Source organism: Neolamprologus brichardi, chromosome 10 (genome assembly GCF_056152115.1).
Source record: "Neolamprologus brichardi isolate AB-2024 chromosome 10, ASM5615211v1, whole genome shotgun sequence".
In the NCBI taxonomy this organism is placed as follows: Eukaryota; Metazoa; Chordata; class Actinopteri; order Cichliformes; family Cichlidae; genus Neolamprologus; species Neolamprologus brichardi.
In genome coordinates this window covers 29,450,938-29,471,716 of record NC_142113.1, presented here as the reverse complement: position 1 = coordinate 29,471,716, position 20,779 = coordinate 29,450,938, and the positions used below count along the sequence as shown (strand labels likewise).

The 20,779-nt window shown below is 41.8% G+C and overlaps 1 protein-coding gene across 2 annotated transcripts; it reads right to left on the bottom strand.

Annotated features, from left to right (window-relative positions):
- Window positions 1-1,884: 1,884 nt before the first annotated feature.
- Window positions 1,885-18,194, bottom strand: dtx2 (deltex 2, E3 ubiquitin ligase). Of its 2 annotated transcripts, XM_087847505.1 has the most exons (9): window positions 17,585-18,194; window positions 16,519-17,104; window positions 14,878-14,936; window positions 9,816-10,046; window positions 8,429-8,496; window positions 7,407-7,574; window positions 6,277-6,438; window positions 4,965-5,054; window positions 1,885-3,339 (listed from the first exon to the last, which is right to left on the bottom strand). In XM_087847505.1, the coding sequence occupies exons 1-9, from the start codon at window positions 17,892-17,894 to the stop codon at window positions 3,091-3,093; spliced, it is 1,923 nt and encodes a 640-aa protein (XP_087703631.1). In that variant the 5' UTR covers window positions 17,895-18,194; the 3' UTR covers window positions 1,885-3,090. The 2 variants fall into 2 exon arrangements, with proteins under 2 accessions (XP_087703631.1, XP_087703632.1); XM_087847506.1 differs by lacking the exon at window positions 9,816-10,046.
- Window positions 18,195-20,779: the final 2,585 nt, after the last annotated feature.

Sequence of the window (20,779 nt, the reverse complement as noted above, 5' to 3'; positions counted from 1 at the left end):
ACAGTTTAGATCTGGGTGTCGAACTCCAGGCCTCGAGGGCCGGTGTCCTGCAGGTTTTAGACGTGTCCTTGATCCATCACAGCTGATTTAAATGGCCAAATTACTTCCTCAACATGTCTTGAAGTTTTCTAGAGGCCTGGTGATGAACTAATCATTTGATTCAGGTGTGTTGACCCAGGGTGAGATCTAAAACCTGCAGGACACCGGCACTCGAGGCCTGGAGTTGACCAACCCTGGTTTAGATTATGGGTGTCAAACATAAGGGCTGGGAGCCAGATCAGCAAAGTCAGATCAGCAAAGACTCTAATCCGGCTTTATGTTTTACAGCTTTATCTTTACTGATAAAGATCTCCCCCATGATACACCAAAGTATTTAGATAATAGATAAAAAATTTAAATGACAGAAAACGTCATCTTTTTTCCCTTTTTTTAAAAAAAAAAAAACAATGATACACTGTAAAAATAAATAAAATATAATTTTCTGACAGGACAATCAATGAGCTACAGCTTGGCAATTTTACATGTTTTTCTTAAAATTTAAGAGATCAACTAATTTTTAAAAATAGTAATTTTTTAAACAGTTTCACTGATTTCTACAGAAGCGTAGAGCTGCCACCCAGGCAAAAGAAAAATACAAGTGTATCACGTTATAACGTGAAAGGTTTATTGTTCTAACAAGATACTTTTCCTGTTTGTACAATATACTTTTCACGTTTGAACAACATAATATCACGTTATTACAATATACATAATTATCACGTTCGTACAATATAATTATCACATTCGTAAGATATAATTATCACGTTCGTAAGATATAATTATCACGTTCGTACGATATAAATATTATATTGTACAAACGTGATAATTATGTATATTGTAATAACGTGATATTATGTTGTTCAAACGTGAAAAGTATCTTATTAGAACAATAAACCTTTCACGTTATAACGTGATACACTTGTATTTTTCTTTTGCCTGGGTGGCAGCTCTACGCTTCCGTAGATTTCTTTTCAGGAATTCATGTCAAAGTTTATGGGGATAATGTGTGGTGATAGGATCTACTTTTAAAGTAGACCAGTCTGTTACTTAACTCACCTGACGCTATACTGATTTAAGTGTTGCCTTAACAGTTTTTTTTTAGCTTCACGGACTTCAGGTACAAAAAGAAAAACCTTACTTCCTCATCTACATTATTCTGTATCCTCAAATGACTGAAGAGGTGCTCATGCTGGAATTTCATCGTCATGGCAACAGAGAAGCAGCTGATACACAGACTCATTTTATCGCAGCTCTGCATCTTTACCAGGTGCAGGTGAAGGCTGAAGATAAGAAGTCAAGGTGATACCTCTTCACTCTTTGATGTTTGGAGACTCTTTGTTTTGCTGGCTGATGTATGTAGACTTGATGGACGTCCATCCCGTCCAGCGGTCCATCCCTGCAATCCCCGATGTGTCCTAGTCAGATACCAGAACCACCTCAGCTGGTTCCCTTTAACTGGAGGAGCTCCTCCAAGTGTGCTGAGGCCACACTCCCTGCAAAGGAAACCCAGCTGTCGTTTCACCATAACAGACAGAAGTAAAGCAAATAATCAGGATAATGCGTTTTGCTGTGACCACCTACAGCCCCATCAGACATCTTCCACCTTCATCTTCTTTCTGCCCTCTCTGGACGTGATTAGGTGCCAATCTATAATGCTTCAGGGAGCCATGTATTGAGAGCCATTATCCATGATGATCACCGTCGAGTGGTCATACAGCAGCTAATTAGCGGGGGTCGCATACAAGGACCTGAAGCACCTTAAAGTACAAAAACTGCAACACAACCCTGCAGACTGAAGCTTCGTCAGCTCAAACAGATACTCGGATACAAGAGACGAACCAGGGCTCGTTTTGCATTATGTCTTTATTGCAGATATTTTTTCCCCCCATTTTTTCTTGTTGTTTGTATACATGTCAAGACTGAGTTGAGCGACTGTACTGCAGTACTGTGAGCAGAATAATGCATGTGAATACAGGAGGCGGCAACCCGCAGGATCTTTTTTTCTTTAAAATCGAGACGAGTCCGATGACCTTGATTGTCACACTAAAAATGTTCTCATCCAGAGCCGTTGTTTTGTTTTTTTGTTTCATCTCGGCAGCCGTTTACACCTGTCTGGACAGGAGAACTGAGGTCGTCGGGGAGCTATACACCTTGTCCCCGTGTCACACACGGCAACACAAACTGTAAAACATTTAAGTGAGCGAACCTAACGCGGCGAAGGTTCTGCACATCCGAAAATAAAAAGTAAAATCAGACTGTTGTGAGTGCTTCTTCTCATCAAATTGTGTTAAATATATCACGGTCAGATCAGAAGTAGTGTTAAATGTTTTTTAAACATATTTTTGTCTAATTCTTTTTTCTTTTTTTTTAGATTTATTTACAACAGTAAATATTGCCTCTTCTCATCAATACGGAGTTTGCTACGAGAGGTGTCGCTGAGCTAAACGTGAACGTTTTCAGCAGAAACACTTTGGCATTAGTTACCAATTTAAAAACAACAGAAGAAGAAGAATTGCCCTTTATGGGGAGATCGCACATCTTGCCAGCTAAATGCAGCGTCGGAACTAAAGTGCTTGTGAGACGTTTTATCCCCAGCGTAAGCTCCCATTCTCATGGAAACCGAATGAGGGGATATAGATGAGGCTTGATGAGAAAAAGAAGAGAGTAGAATAAAACAAACAAACAAACAAACGGACGAACAAATAAACAGAAAGAACCTCCAGCTGATGGAGGTTTGATGGAGGGCTCAGTCAGTGGAGCCCTGCTGCTTTTTTCTTGTTTTTTTTATCTGAGTCCAATCTCCTGTAACACGTGACGCAACCAAACAATTCTACTCCAACTGTGTCTCCTCTCAAAGAGGATTCAAGGCTTTTATTTAGCTCACTTTCCCTCCCTTCGCTCACTCCATGAGGTTTGGGTGGACGCTGACATGAATTTATTAACACACAGATGTTGCAGGAAGTCCACCTGGGCACAGAGCAGAGGATTCAGGAGGGTTAACTCTCGGTGGGTTAGCGGTGAGTGGAAGCGTGCGAAGCTCGGAGCTGAGGCCTAGCTGGCGCCGCTGCCGCTTCCTGGGGGTTTGAGGCAGTCCTCTGTCACGCCCTGAGAGGCCAGCTCAGACAGAACATTGTCCAAATAGTTGGGGTCAGGGTAGCCGTGGCCCGACAAGTTGGACATCATCTCGGTTTTGTGGTGGATGCCGTTCCACACCACTGTGTCGGGCTCTCCGGTGGTGCTGGACGTTCCCACGGTGAAGATGAGACGCCGCATCCACGCCACCTTCAGCAGCTCGAGGACCTTTACAGCAGAAACACAAGGAGCGCTCGTGAAACACGGCTGGATTTGAAATTTATCATCTCATCGTTTTCCAGCCTTTAAAATATAGATTTGTTGCGTTTGTTTGTGTTACTTTTGTTCGTGTCACTGAATAGTTCACAGCTCAATTAAACAATTGTTCAATAACTTAAGATGAGCCTGGTTCTGTGAGAGGTTTCTTCCTGGTAAAAGGGAGTTTTTCCTTCCCACTGTTGCCAAGTGCTTGCTCATGTGGTCTTTAAGTGATGACTTATGAACCCTGCTACCGGGTTTAAACTACTCTGCGTTTATTAAGGCCGTTGTTTTTTTTCAACATGCTTTAATGCTTTGTATCTTGTTCTATTTAATCTGAACAAGCCCCTAAAAAGAAAAAAAAAAAGAAAAATCCGTGATAACTGTCGGCCTCTCTCGGTTTTATTTACCATTATTCATCGGCAGCATGTTTGAAAGCTCAGTTTTTAAAACCTTACGATGTAACTACAGCCCAGCTGTAATATTAATGACTAACCTCGTATTGTGGATGGATCAGTTGTTCTCCTGACTGAAGTTTGGTCCGTTTACAGCATCCTGCCATGCGCCTGCATTTGTCCCTAACCATCAGGAACCCTCACGTTAACTTAAAACGTTAGCGTTCATCCTCCAGCTTCACTGTGTTTATGTTATGCTAACATCGCTGTGTTGCTAGCGATCACGTGGCACATCATTATGTACCAGCTAGCCCAACTTCAGTAACCCTACAAACGTCACTGCTGTTTAGTTTTTTCTTCATTTATGTTGGAAGTGACAGCAGAGCTGTACGTTTGAATTTTTTCAGAAATCCGTCAGTCAGAACATGCTATATCGTGTTTAGGTGGAAACTAGCGAGCTAACTTCCTGCTAATTGTGTTAAATTTCATAAAATCTGTTTTTATGGATGGATTTTATTACAGATAAAATAATTTAGACAGTTTGTAACTCTCAGTGATGCTGCAGTGTTCCTTTGACTTTGGGACCTGAAGTGGAGTTTGGACACTAATGACGTCAGACTTAAAGACCAGATGGAGGCTGTCTAATTGTTGGGGTTTTTTCTGTATTATTTTAGGGTCTCTAACTTTTACCTTCTTTCCCTTCTTGGCTTATTTAAATATTTGCAAGCAAACTGGTCTCACTGCAGTCCCGACCTGAATCCATCCATGTATTTCATTGTGGCATGAAAAACAAAATAGATCATTGAGGTCATGAACTGTAGCAGAGAGCCTACGTTAAGAAAATACAATACGGCTGTGTCCCCAACGTGGGGATATTTTCATAATCTCGCTGCGCTCACCCGCCAGCGTCTGCTGCTGCAAATGAGTCTGCGGCGCGGCACAGATAAACTACAACTGGAATAATTTAATCCAATTTTCCATTAGTGAATTACATAAGAGATTATTTATAGACTCTAAAGAGTACGACTGTGGTTACCAGTGAACACGGCATGAGGCACTGATGCACCATGAAAACAACACAGCCCTATAAATGAGCACAACATTAATGATAACAGCGTGCTGGAGTCCTCGTGGAGCACTACGCCGATGTTTGGGTAGATGACGTTCGCCTGTCGACTTCCGGCAAGTTGATGTTCTTACCTTTCTGCCCTTGTCGTTGTCTGGCAGGAAACAGAAGCGAGGGAAGCCTCTACAGGTGTACGGCTGGCCTGGGTTGGGATGCTCGGGACCCTGGTGACGAGGACACAAAGTGACTGATGTTAAGTTATAAAGCTTAATACAACAGAGAGAGAGAGGTCACTCGGAACAGTCGGATAATCTAATCAAAGATTTTGCAGATTGTTAACAGTAAACCAACAGATCAATACAAACCGCATTTAAGTGCTTACAACTTCAGGCCGGCTGTGTATGTGGAGGTTGTAAATAAATACATAAAAGTCAGATTTACACACAGAAGAAATTGCGAAAGAAATTGGGCTTTCTTTCCTAAAACGCTGCAATAAAAGGAGGAAGTAACTCTGAGCCGTTCACAGCAGCATGCAGGAAAAGGCTCTTTAGCAGCAAAGCCGAGCATCAGACTGTTAAACTACTTTACAAAGCCCTGGCTAATGGTGAACAAGCTGTCGTCCAGGCAACAGTTTTTCTTCCAGTCATCCTCTAATTAGACGTCCAAATGTGCTGGCACAGACACAGACAAACATACAAAAACACCCCTGAGTTTGAGATTACTCTCATGCTTCTGCTCCTAGTATGAAACTGAGGAAAATTTGTCGAGACACAACAGAAAGATGGTCGTTCCTCCTTTTTCCCCAGCTCTCTGTGAACTTGTGATCATAGCCCACATTGAGGATGGTCTGACAATGGAGTTGTTGCAGGAGTTTTGACCTTTTTGTCTTGTTATTGTAACATTTTATAACATCAGTAACTAGTCTACTTCTAAAGTACAGGTTTCTATGATTCTGGTTCCTTTTAACTATTCCAGGAGCTTCTTTTCTCCAGGGACAGCAGACGAATCTGTGCTATTGATTTTGACAGCCTGTCAAATCTAGCAACAGCAGATTGTGTCCAGTATCTGAACAATCCGCCTGAACGTGCTTTTTCGGCTGGTGAGGATCTGCTCTGATGTATGGCTTGGAGATGATTTAGCTAACAAAATAACAGGAGGTGGAGGTGGCAGAGTTGGAGATCAGGAGATTTTTGCTTGGAGACCAGAAGGGAGAGGATTAGGAGTGAGTACATCAGAGGGACAGCTCGGGCTGAGACACGTGGGACATGTGCAAATGGGGGACAGTGGATATGCTGAACAAAGGATGATGATTGAGAAGGAAAAGAGGAAGACCTCAGAGAAGATTCGTGGATGTAGCGGAGGAGCGCATGCAGAGGGTTGGGGTGGAGGGTGAGATGGAGGCAGAGAAGAAGCAGCTGAAAGAAACAGAAGCACCAGCAGCAGTACCTGTATGCCGGGTGGTATGCTATAGATTATCTGGATGGTGCCGCAGTCTGGGTGGCCTGGCAGCGACTGTGCGATGCTGTATATTTCCATCTTGCCTTTCGGCTGGGTGCCCGTCTTCTCGCCGTAGATTGTCTTACACGAGGGGCACTGCAAGCTGCCATCCTGCGGAGGAGGAGGCGAAGACACCAGAGAGCCACGTCAACCAAACCATCAGTAGAAACAAGCAGAAACACTCAACAACTTCCTCATGAGTGGATCATGATGCAAGAGCAAGTTTGAAGGTGCAATCAATGAGCAGTAAATGAGTCGGCTGGTCAATCGAGAGAAAATTAATCACCAATTATTCTGTTTGTGGTGGAAAAAAAACCTTATTTCAAAATGTGTTGACTCACCTCACCGATAAACTGTTTTTAGATTTAGAGCTGCTGGTCATGTTTGATCATCATGAATGTGGGCAGTTGTTTAAAAGTACAAAGATTGAACTTATAGACTTTGTTTCAGGGTATTATTCTCTGAAGTAGAAATTCATCCTTCCACATATCTGCATTTGAAATGACCAGAAACAAACGTGGCCGAGGCGCTAGTGCTGTAGCCAGGACCGGCTTCCTGGCCATCAGACTTACAGACTCTTACAGTCGGCATCTTTCCATCTTCGGCCTTAGCAGAATCAACACCAGTTGGGAAATTGTTTTGTTGGTGATGTTACAAATGTTGGTGATGCTGCTCTACTCCCCCAAACCGCTGTCACTACATGTTTGTGGCCACATGATGACAGATGTAGCTACCAACACGCCTGGTGATAGAGAGAAATTAGTACGCCCATAAACTAGTGCCAAATCCATTAGAGGTTTTCACACTGAGTCGAGATAAAGCTGAGGCGAACAAATAAGGTAATCTATGGGTGTGGTTTTTTTTTTTTACTTCCTCTGGCTTCCTGTGGGGTGGGGGGGTTTAATTTATGCAACTTCTGACTGTACTGCTGTCTCTCTTGGGCAGGACACTCTTTTAAAGATGTTTTTAATCTCAGGTTTTTTTACTGGTTAAATAAAGATTAAATAAAAGTCCTCACACAGTTGTGGTGGCTTTCGTCCTTCAGATCTGAGGCTACACTGCTGATAAAAGTCTCTTACCTTCGTTCCATTGTTGTACATGGCCAGCATGCAGAGCATATGCAGGGTGTGCCCACATTTAATGAATTTTCCCACAGTGTCTGGCTGGATGCTCTGGCCTCCCTCCTCTGTGGATGGGGTCTCGTAGCCAGATGGGTTGGACAGTTGGTCCATGCAGATAATACAGTCCTGAAGGCACATGAGATATCTATGCTCAGAGCAAAATTACACAACACAAACTCACTTCACAGAAACTTATTTACCATTCGGCTCAACAATCACTATCGAACAAGACAGCTGAGATAAAACAATTTTTGTGCTGCATTCAGTTTTGAATTGTGGCTCTCTAAAAAGTCCAAACTCAGTGTTTAGTTAAGCTTGAGCTGAGACAGCAGAAAGTCTTTTGGTCTAGGAGGACACGCAGAAACAGCTACAGGTGTCACAACACAGGATACGGTGGAGCTACAGGTGTCAGAATTAAAAATGCTAAATTTTCATTCAGCTCAGGTTGAGCTTTGGGAAAAAAGTTAGAGAGACATGACTGAGATGGTTTGGACATGTGCACAGAGGAGGGATGGTGGATATACTGGGCAAAGGATGGGAAGAAAAGAGGACGACCACAGATTTCTGGAGTGACAGAGGAGGATGCTGTGGTGTGATGATCCGCTGTAGCAGCCGCTAAAGGGAGGAGCGCTAAGGAGAAAACAAAGTCTGGGAATAATTCCCAACCAGATTATCTCTTATACTCTTCAAGTTAAAGACAATTTGCGTGGACATGTTATCAGATGTGGGGCTTGAACCAACGTAGAAATGGTAAAGTGTTATTTACTCGAATTACATTTAAAGATGATGGAAATCCAGTAACAAAAAGAGTGACATTGAGTGTTTAATGGCTAATTGTGTAAAATATTTTTGACCTCAATACTGAGCAAAAGAATCATTAATCCAATTCATGCAAAAATTGTTCATCAAAACAATAAATGAACTTTTCTTTCATTTCTAACAGATCTGGGAGTAGACGGGGGAAAAACGGAAACATTTACCTCGTCTTGTACTCCAACCACCACCTCCATGTAGCGCTGAATCACGTCCTCGGGTCTCTGAGTTGATGCTGAAAGAGGAACAAAAGGAGAAAATGCAAAGTCAATGAGCGATTGAGTCAAAACAGGCCAGTCCACAAGCATACAAGAAGCAGCAAGAAGAGATTCTGATGAGATGAAATGAAATGGTTTGTGTCACAATCTCAAAATACAATTTCAGTCAGACATTTCCCATCTTTAACTACCATTAAATTGTGTCCAATTTTGACCAACATCCTCCAATCAAGAACCAGCCGATGTAAATATGTGATGCAGAGGGAAGACGTGAATGCATAGCAGAACAACGAGCATTAAATGTTGATTGGCAACATGAGACATTGAAACAGACACTGTCTGCATTTTGCTAACATATTCTCTCAAATGCACAAGCGTGAGTGTCAAGTCTGTTTAGGAAAGAAAACTCTGCGAGCTAACTAAACGCTCATCCTCGTCGTTTTACGTTTATTGCGTAAGACAGCTCCATTTAAATACAGATTTTTAAAGATCGACTAATTCTTCCCAGCTGAGAAACGCAAAAAACAACAACTTCACTGACCCGTTTCCAGACTCGCTGTGCTTCTAATCGCTGACACGTGACCTGTTTATTTTAACAAGCGGCTGTGACAACATAGAGAAACAAAGAACGGCAGCAATAATGTGAAAGTGACAAGTAACATATTAGCCGAGTGACACCAAACTACAGAAAATGAGCAAAGCCCATTTAACACGCACAAAACAGAGAGAAAACCTCAACCTCCAGCAGCTTTTTCTTTCAAATGTCGTTTTGCATGAGAAGCTGGAACAGTACCAACATTTTGTCCTGATGTCAACAACCCTAAACGACGACCTGCTGCTGTAATAAATATGTTACAAATGAAAGCAAACGCCACCATAAGCCGAGAGAGTCGATCCACTCTGAGCTGCTTGGCAAGATATTCCCCTTATCTGCACTTACTGCCCCCCACAGACTATTTACTCAGGTTTTTCTTCCTGTAGTTTATCACCCATATCTATACACTTGTATTTAGAATTGAAACATTCTGCCAGAGAGCATCTTTTTGCCGCATTTAGCCAACTTAAGGCAGACTTAAGAAGGAAGTTAAAGCTAATGAGGTGCAGGAGTTGAAGAGCCTGAATGACACTGGAGGGGGAAACAGCAGAAAAGCCTGTGATAGTTGAATCAAAGCCAACACAGATAGTCAGTACGCTTGCGTGAAAGTGAGTCAATGCAGGATTTAATGTTCCTCAAGCGTGTGGTGCTTGAGGATGAAAAGCAGATCACAGGATGACGATGATGTTGATGAGAGGAAAAAAAAAAGGTAGATTCGAGGACTGATGGTGTGGTAGCTACCTCTCCTGTGCTGCCTCTTTGCTCTCCTAACTGAACTGCTGGTGCTGGTGCTGCTGCTGCTGTGGGGCTTGATGGGCCTGTTGGCTGGGGGAAGGAGAGGAGGAGGAGGAGGAAGAGAGAAAGGAGCAGGCTGCTGATGCTGTGGCGGCGGATGCTGCTGCTGCTGAGGGAGAGGGGCAGAGGTGAAGTGCACGCCGAGTCCCACTGCTGACATCAAAATGGAGGCCATGCCTGGAAGTGGAGGGGGGTAGGGTGGGGGTTGGTTTAGGTTGAGGCGGGATGGGACAAGGCAGAGTGGGGCAGGTGAGCAAGGCAGGAGGCAAGTGGAGATATGCAGGAGGCAGAAGGGAACAAATCAAGAGGTAGCAGCAGCTGACGCGCCCACATCGAGCCTTGTCCAAACACACTTACAAAAAACAATAACACTCAGACGGCAGAGATTTTCAAATGAAACCCATACTTGTTCATGTTCAACAAATTAATCTGGTTTACTGTGGCTGTCCCTCGTCTTAAATCCACTGTGCTGATTGTGAACACGGCTGATGTTGCTGCAGTGGTGACATAAATCTCATCAGCTAAGGGCAAAACACAGGGCGTCCTGGTGCTAGCAAAAGATTCACTGGGAATCGACTGTGCCCAGAAGCTCCAAGTCTGACCAGTCGGGCCACAGGGAATGATTTACAAGAGCGCAATAACCCTCTGCAATGTGGAGTAAAAGTTTCAATTTTACGATTAAGTGCGGTGCCGTTTAAAGACAGGCAAAAATAGAACTTCCATTCTCTTACAAATGAAGAAGTTAAACTCAGAAGAAACAAAAGTAAAACACTTGGTTGAGTGCGGTCAACGGTTTTGGCAGGTACAGCCTGACTTGGGCTAACTATTAGCAAAACATGGGCCTCCAGTTGTGCTACAAAACTGCTGCTGCTCAGGAGTTTTCTGGTCACAGAGTCTCTTTATTCTGATACTGATTAACAAGAATATTTAACACAGTTAAACTAAGACCTGAAGATGTTGGTTGCTGAGGACACGATGAAGGCTACTGCACGCTCATGCATTAGCACACCCTGCTTTAGCCACTTTACTCTAACCAAACACGAAAAATCAACATCATGACCCAACTAGACTTCAAACTAGTGACTGAGATTACAAACTCATCACAAAAGTGTTTAGTAAGGTCACAGATCCAGTGAGTGGTGGGTTAGTTTTACCACAGACATCTATAGACTACAATTGTTTTTCCAAACAGAAGTGTTAACTTAACTTTTCAGAACTGTAGGCATCTTTTAAATGCAGCCTACAGCTCTGCTCAAAATTCCATATTTTATAAATGTATTTACATTTTTAAAAAAAAAAATTGGCCAGTTTTTCCTTCAAGGTTGTCTCCTTGGGCACCTCTGAATCCAGCCCACTGGAAGTCCTGTTCTTACCACTTTTAATGGGCGTATATGCAATTTCACCACGCAAGTCAAACTTATCTCTGCTCAGTAGCATCCTTGGTGATCAGAGCTGCATCTCCAAAGATTGACTGTCAATGCAGATAGAGGCTGGCATGATTTTTGAAGAATATGGATTGTCACCAAGTCATTAAAGACAAAAAAAAATCAAATAGTTTATGGATGGTAGGATGACTGCCGTGAAATAACAAAAATGGAAGACGGCACCAAGCATCAGACTGATAAAACATGAGGTAATGAGATTGGATGCCACTGAAGATGATTACAGCTGCCAACAAGTCTTAAACATTACTCCACTACATAATTAAAAGAAAAGAAACTTGCCACTGGTAAAGCTAGCATGTCACAACTCATAATTAAGCGTTCATCTTTGAAGAACAGTTCACTGGTTCCCAGTGAAAATCCAGTAGTATTGTTTTGTATTCTGGCTGTACTTTAATATCCTGAGAAATCTGAAGGACAAAATTAACTGCAAACTATCCAAACTGTAGCCCCTACATGCTAACACCTGATCCACAGAAAACAGGATCTTTCACTCCCACAAAAAAAAAAAAAAAAAAAAAAAAAAAGGTTATTTGAGATCCAAAGGTTCAAAAATCAGGTGTGCAGGAAGAGGTGCAGCGCTGCTCCAGGAGACAATCTTGAAGCAGAGACTGATTCCTTTACAGCATGTTCAATCTTCTAGCTCCCCTGTTTTCCAGTATGAAAACGACAGGCTAGTGAAAGCCAAAGCAACGTTCATGCAAACAGCTGCATGTGTTGGTGTTACGGCCCTAGCAGGGCTTCCTCCTGAAGGTGCCTGTGTGGGCGTGTCCCACTACCTCTTCTGCCTGAGGTGTCACCTTTCCCTTTTGTGCAGCCGACTCTCGTCAGTAATTAAGGAGATTTAAGCCCAGGGAAAGGTGAGCTCTGGGCCAGAGTGCCATGTGAGTGGTTACAGCTAGTGAGCTGCACTCTTTTTGACTGTCTTTGTACTTTCACCAACGCTTGAGTTTTGTTTGTTTCTTTAAATGGTGATAGCGGCTTGTCCGTCTCTTTAGTTAGTATTAATAGAAACTTTGATAAAACTCTTTAATTTAACCATTTTGCCTCTGTCTCTTTTTTCTGACCCGGACACTTTTTGTTACTTCCCCCTCATCACCTAGACACCGTAGGGGAACGTAACAGTTGGTCATTTGATGTAAAGATAATTTAATTTACTTTAAGCTTGTGTCTGCACCAGTATCTGCACTAACAAAGCTAACGTGGGAATGAGTTCGAGTCAATCTCAAACCAGGAAATTAATACATTTGTTTATTTTATATTCTTGACAAAACTGTACAAACTACAGTTCTTATTCCTATGAATATTCATTCCTGAACAAAGACCATTAAAGCTGTACATTTGGAGAAGAAACTGTAAGAGTGACCCTCCATTTGAAACTATTTCCTCGGGTCTCAGTTCAGCATTTTCACTAATGAGGTTCTGGTCTACTTGCTTCTTCCGGGCTGATTGTATTGATTCAGTTTATCACAGCACACAACCTGACTCATAATTTTTAGGAGTGAGCAGCAGAGAACAAATTAATGCATTGCTTTTCAATTCTGCCATTTTATGACAACTGAAACCTGCTGATGTACTACATCAAACTGCACTCAGATTTTACCACCTCAGGAAAATCAATGTGCTAAAAATATGCGACAATGAGTCATTCATAAGTGGGAAATAAGGTGTGAAACCCTATGCTCAAAGTTTTATTTATAACATATTTAATAATGAGAAAAAAAAGAGAGCACACCACCTGGATTAGAAAGGACTTCACAAGTGTTAATAAGCCTTTGGCTGCAAACAGTCTTTCTATACCTTCCAATTACATCAAACAAATATGATGGTGTCACCACTTCTTATGTGTATCTGCTTGTTATGCTGGAACCAAAGGCACCAACCACAAACACAGCTACTCAAATCAGCCGAGGTGAGTCCGAGGTGGCAGCTAGCGGCTGTTGGCATGACAGTGTGGCTGTGACCCTTAATTAAAAACAGGTGATTGAGAAAGAAAAGGCCCTCCTTTACAGTTGTTATTAAAGAATGAAATCAGAGACAGAGACCAAAGCAGCTCATTATAACTGGGCTATAAATCATTGGAAGTCAATGGAGGTTGACTCGGTTTTGTAGAGCCCCAAGTAGCCATTAGTAAATAGTCAGAGTAAATTATTACACATAACAAATGTTAGGAATATCTGTTTATGTTTAATGTGCCTGGTAAAAAACAAAAAAAGGCCAATTTATCAGATTCTTAAATGAAGAAATATCGGCATTGCTTTTGGTCTTAAACATCCCTTATCAGTTGGACTCTAGTACAGTTAAATCGAGTTAGTATTCTGGAGTCAATCAAATTTTCACTTTAGGATTTTTGTAGTCTGAAAATGTAGCAAAGACCAGCAGTCAAATTTAGAAATTGCTTTGAAATACTGGCCTTTTAATTAAACTCAAAATACAAATACATGGATGTAAGAGTACCTGTACCTACTTCTGATATTATCATGACATGATATCAATTTTTCCATTTTTATTTTTTAATGCATGCTTGTTATTAGGAGCCTAGTTTCAAGCAAAGTTGAGTGTGCCACAAGAAAACAGTCTATAAGACATGAAGCATGCAGATATTTTGTCACATATAGCAGGATTCTGCATTTTCATTTTTGGGAAAATACTACAGAAATTATGAAAAAAAAATAATTATACGTGGTGATCCTGAGATTGCTTGAAACATTAAGTCAGAGATTCACCACATTTCTTATTTCAGCTGCTCCCTCCATCTCCCCATCCCTAGTATCCTCCTCTGTCACACTGACCTTTCGCATGTCTGCCTTCACTACAAGCTTACGTCAAATGAAACACATTGGGCCCTGTCAAAGTCAAGCAGGGTCTCTACACATGCAAGCAGAAGAGTGTGTGTTGCCTTAGTTAACAGAAGTTTTTCTGTCCTTTCTGGCCATTTTAAAATGAATTTTTAAGCTTGAATAGTAGTGTGTTCTTATCACGGTGCTGGTGATTTTCCTTTTGGTAGAAATCCAAAACCTCTTTGCTGTGCATCAAAGTTTCATGTGCAAGAAAAACCCTTCAATTGCGCATCCAACTATTATGTTGTTAGAGACTTAAGAGATCAATCAAAAACCAGAGCTTTTTGGTTGTGGGGGGTTCACAGCTGTCTTATAGGATCAAGTCTGAATGCTGAAGTTAATCATGCTTTTGCATCCAGAGCCAAATGTTCTGCACAGCATGAGGAAACTTGTGCGAGCTCACACTCACACACAAAATAGGGCTGTTTCAGAAGCTGTTTTTAGGTACACTGCTATGACAAATGGGATGGTATCAGTTAAGCCTCTCTCTGATGTTTGCTTAACATTTAGGGTGCGCACATTTTTATTTTTACCTCCCTCCTTCAGGCTTTTTCTGGCAGATTTTTCCTAAACAGACGGACACTCACAGGGAAAACAAATGCAGTGGAGTGGCATCTAAAAAAACTAACAGTCTACTGAATAAAACCTGAAACTGACTGAGAGGTGTACTGAAGGATAGACAGAGCAGGGGTTACGCTGAGGATGGATGGTCAGTGACCCATTTACCTGCTAGGGCAGAGCTCACGCTGGTGGATCCATTCAGCTGCACAGAGATGGAAGGAACACTGGAGGGCAGGAAACAGAGACGGTGACATTCAGTCAACAACAAAAAAAGCAACAATGAACCAGACAGGAAGAACAGTTTTAGTTTTAGTTTTCAATGCAATCAGAGAAAAGGAAAAGCTTTGGCACTAGAGCCAGAAGCAAGAAAATTAAACCTGTCAGGGAGTAACTGCATAGGGCTTATTTACCTTTACTGACTGTCTCCAGCTCAGTGAATGACTAATTATCCATGTCTAAGACTGATTAACAACAACTCAGCAGTGACTGCATGTGCACAGAGCAACCAGGGAGCGTGACTCTGCAGTCAATATACAGATGGATATGTGCCCAATGAATGTGTTTACTTTGCAACAGTAGAAAAAGAGGCAGCTGTCAGTCCTCGAGTATGATGGAGCGCTAAACTAAATCCAGTTAAAGGGCTGCAAAAAGGCAACACTGACTCAGTGCTGAGGTGGTAGTGGACTATTTCTGTAGCCAAAGAGCTCTGTGCACTACAGTCTGAACAACATATTGCTTGAATGAATATGGGCTATGACAGCATGTCCGCAACTGTAAAAATAAAGATAGTAATACAATTGTTCATTAAGTTAAACATAAGTGTACAGTGACTGAGATTAAACTTTTAAATACAATTCAAATGAAAAACAAAATAAAGGAATTGAAATACAGGTGAGGATGATGCTGGTTCCAGACTAACGGATGTTTTTGACCATGCAGTTCGTGTTACAAGGGCACCCGCCAGGAAATTTGCTGGCACAGATGGGGCGAAGCGAGCCCCAGGCGGCACAGTGACCCAGGAGAGCCACACAGCGAGCAACAGAGAGCTGAAGCCGGCTGCCAAAGAGGGAGAACACCACAGGCAGCCGTGCCCCAAAAGGGTGGAGTTACTCAATGGACAGGAAGCTTGCAACATTTTTTTCAGTCATAAAAGACTTGGCAATTAAAGTACTTGAAAAGGAGTATTATGATGTACTATTACACAATAATAATTATTTTTTCATGCATCGGTGCGCCTTCTTTTAGCATCCACATCCAGGAGTTAAAAAAATTAAATTAAATACATGGCAACCATTTCTCTTTTTAAAGCATACACCTCAATGAGAAATGTGAAAGTGTGGGCTTTAGTGAATGTAAACATTCACCGCAAAAATTTAGACAATTCTTTTGTCTACTGAGCAACCATGTTTTTAATACACTAGTTTTCATTTCTAGTGGCTAAAACTCAGCGTGCAAAAAAATTAAAGCCCAGAGAAGCTGCAAGTGAACTAGATATTTATTATTCCACTGAATTAAGCACTTTGTCCTGTAAGTAAGCTTTCTCTGCTAGCTGGAACAAAAGGAAGGGAGGTCAGTGATGACACAGACAAGAGTCACAGGAAGTGAGCCAAAGCAAACATACCAATGAAGTACTGGAGCTACAGATCTGTTTTTTTTTCTGCCTTTCCTGTTTTACAAGAAAGGTCAACACTGACAGAGGCAGGAAAGACAAAGAGGAAGAAGAGGAAAGCAGATAGAGGACCTTGTAACATGAACCCTGCACATCTATCCAAATCACACAATCTAGGATAGGTGTCAGATACCAACCTTAACCCATTGGCACTGGTAGAGTTGGTCAGAGGTGCAGAAAGTTGACTGCCAGATGTCGGTGGAGCCCAGGGGCTGCCCCAGGACATGCCACCAACTGAGAGAGGTCTCCTGGGGTATGGGGAGTAGACAGAAGTAGGATGAGCCGCCACAGCCCTTCCTGTGCCTTGAAGACTAGGCCGGTTCAGACTCCCTGACGAGAAGGAATGTCGCGAACGGCTCGGCATGGGTCCGGTGCTGCTGTGGCTTAAACACTGCTGGCAGGAGCAGGCGGGGCCCGAGGGGATAGCTGGGGGTCCGGAAGAAGCCAGCGGGTAGGGGAGGTTGCACTGGCGTCGCACCTGGCGTCTGAAACCCGTCGATTTGTTAACCTGCGCCAGAGATGTGAGATCCACTATATAATTGTATCCATGCGGGCCCAGATCTGCTGTGCCTTGGCGAGCCTGATAGCTGTGCTCCAAAAGGATAGAGGTTCGCGTCTCATATGGGGTCCATCCTCCTTCATCGTTGGCCCATTCCCAGTAAACACCACTACCAAGGCCGGAGGACTGGGCAAACAGAGACCGGCGTACTGACCGGGTCTTACCTGAAAAGAAAAGAGGCACATTGATTTTTAGTGAATAAACGGAATTAAAACTGCAACGTTGTGTGTGTGTGTGTGTGTGTGTGTGTGTTATGTTTTTAAGACATAAACGAAAAGCCCCTTGTTCATTCACTTGTATGCCAGAACTAATGACACATTACATACATGGCTATGAGTTAATTTAAAACACACATATACACACACAAAATTATGACAGTTTAAGACACACCAAGCATCTTTAGATGTTAACCTCACAATGTTGTGACGTATTTCATGATTTGTAGCTAGGTTCACGTAAAAATGTCGCTAAAGAACTGTAACTTTATGGATACTTCTCAGCTTATATCAATCATAACAACAGCGCCCCTGCAAGCTAATGCTAGCTGGCTAACGTTACACAAACCGGGCCTGTGAGGTTTGAGGCAAAAACGTTAACGAGGAATAAACGTTAAGGTCATGCCATGGCGTGTTAGATATGTTTACCTGTGTCCTGTCGAAACTGCTTCAAGCTTGGTATGTCAATGAGGTAAGGCGACAGGCTGGGGTCTGATTGTCCGAGACAGATGCTCGTAGAGCCGGGTGCTCCTCCTCTGTGGCCCCGCGGTGACAGACATCGCTCGATGTAGGCGCTCACCTGGCCGCTGTAAGGCCGCCAGTAACCCTGGTCATCCTGCCATTCCCACACCGCTATCATGGGCTGAGACTGCCCGACAGATCCAGAGGGTGTAGCTGACACAGGAGGCCCGTTTCTAGACCCGTTTACCCTGGCACAGGACCCAGACACAATTGCCATATTCGCCAAAACTAGCCCGAAGCTAACAACAACTCGTTCTGGTTAGCTAGTCAACCGTTTGTCACTGCGACGAAGACAAAGTGTGCTAGCTGGGCTAGCTTGGCTCGTTAAAAAATTCCATTGTGAATGTGTTAACGCGCCTTTGAGGAAGCTATGAGGTAGGTATCAGTTGGTAAACACTCCAGATAAACACCTAAGTACATGTTTGCGAAGCTGATGCATTCACACGGTTTAGCAGTACATGGTTAACGTTAGCTTTGTTGCGGCGTTGCCAGGAATCCGTCCTTCTTCTGCCGCTGCGTTCATGGACCGTCGGTAATATCACTACTCAACTCGTCTCAATCTGAAACAGAAAACGTACAGAAACTGAATGTTTCCCTTTCTGAAAGCTATATTTATTTTAGACCACAGTGACACAGACTATGACTGTATTTAATATCCTTTTTTGTTGTAATTTTTTGTTTTCAATTCGGTTTCCGGAGCTAAACCGTCATTTTAGTTTTGTTTTTATTGTTTTAGAATGCTCAGTTTTAGTGTATTTTTCTTTAATTTTTTAGGTTAAGTATTAGATTCATTTTTTTATTTAAAATGTAAAGGGTGGTATATGTCAGCGGCAAGATTTAGGGCAAAAATTACAATACAGCGATAGAAATACTTGACACAGAGACAAGCAGACATTCCAGTATCAATAGACACAGGCACCAATGCCCCATCACAAAATTTATATTTTATACTACGAATTAAGTAAGTAAGTAATTATTGCTTCACTTAATTTTTTTTTATGCGTGTAAGTGAAATCTCATCAAATACATCTAATGTCTTTTTGTGAAATGAAATTGTGATTAAAATGTTTCCGGGTGAAATCTGGAGCCGCAAAGATCTGGGATTTTTATTTTTTTTTAATCTCAGCCGATAACACGCAGACAGTCTTCATTCTTTGGCTCAAGTGGTGGTGCAAAGCGATGATTTATTTAAGGCATTGCGGGGGTGGGGGTTGGTAGTTCTTAAGGTGGAGCACCATTTCTCATGTCAGATGATTAAAACAAAAGCTTTTTGTGCACACCTCACCTCTAAAATTTTCACTTACAAGGTGCGCATGAAGGTTGCATTCTTCTTCTTTCACACTATCCCCCTCTTCTTTCCCTGCTTCTGTATTCAAAGGAGATTAGAACCCCATCAGTAGTATTTCTGCCCTCAACTGGAGATAAATGGGTATGACACAAATAAGTGCATATGAAAATCTACCAAACGGCCTTCTAAAACCACAGGCTGGTTGCTTGAGTAATTACTAATTATTAACCAGACACCACTAAACTGAATGCTGCCCAAAATTCCAGTGCTAGCAGGTATAAGACTAAAGATGGCGATAAGTGGCTTTGTGATTCATCTGCCACACAAACTAGATTATTACTGGATCTAGTTTGTAAGGATGGTGTTCATTAAATTCTGCTACATGATAATAGAACTAGACAGTTCTGACACCAGTGTGAACATTGATTAAAGTAGTGGCCAAATGGGATTTGAGCTTTCCCCTTAGCCCATAAAGTGACATATAATCAATAGCCAAGCCCATGCCAAGTAGTTTCAAAGTGACAAATGTAATAATAATAACTAATAAAGACGAGGATCTGATGTTTCAATATAAAAATAAAACCATTCATCTATGGTTTTTCTAATGTAACTAGAACACATTGTCTCCACAAAAATGACAGTAAAAAATGATGCAAGCAGCCATTATTCGGTTTGAAGACGGAGTCAAATGATTTAGCAGTGAGAACATTGCTTTGAGTCATCTTTTCCTGAGGTCTGCTCTTAAAGTCCTGCAGTTTAAATGTTTTCAGATTTATCAGTGTTAAATTAATTTATGGCATCTGATGTTCTTGTTATTTTTCGTCTTTGTCTTGCGCGCAACAAGAACGCAGAAACACTGTAAAACACTGGAACATTTGCAGTCCCTATGCCCGCATGACATAGAAACTTTTTTTTAATAAATCTATCTGTGCACACAGTTTTGGTTTTATTAGTTGAAGTTGTGAAATATGCATTTGAGATTTTTTGCCTTCTTCCTCAGTACAATGAAGGTAACTGGAGCTTTGTTTGTGGTGCCTGCAGCAATAAGAAATGACATTTAAAAATTTAACAGGAACAGAAGCAGTGTCCCTGCAATAATCCACAGGCATCACTATGATTAGGTTTCTAGGGGCAGTTTTCTCTCTTTCTCAGCCCACTTAAACAATCATGGTTGTAGCTGAAGGTCACACGCTTCTTAAAACTGAGAAAATAGAGTTGAACGAGAGCCACAGTCCATTACCGTGATTCTGTAAATAAGGAAAATAAATTTTAAAAAAGCATGCTTAGGCACAGTGACTAGTTTGTGCCCACCTTTTAGGCCTGTGACAGCAGGGATGGGCTCCAGCATGCCTGTGACCCTCAGCTGGATGAGAAGTTAAGAAAATGGAATAATGGAGCAAAGGAGCTTAAAGCTCCAGCAATACTTTTAGAATACAGAACAATTTCATTCTTTGACAGACGTATTTTGACTTGGGGCCTTCATCACGGTCATCACAACACAAATTACAGACAACATTTTAAGGAGAGTCAAAAGGATGAGCAAAGCTGCCCGCATGTCTGCTGTTTCCTGTGATACAGGATCAGAGTCTTGCACTTAAAAAACATTTTTAATCATTAAAAAAATAAAATTAAAAATGACTTTGTCACAACTAGCAGATGAACCTGCTATCAAAATGCAGGTAAAAAAAAAAACACCTTTCAAATACTACTTTTCAAATTATTATTACTAGTTTTTTGAGTTTTCTCCAGTGAATGATCAGAAAACAGATTAAACATTCACAAACATTAAATTCGTTTTGCTATTGAACTATGAT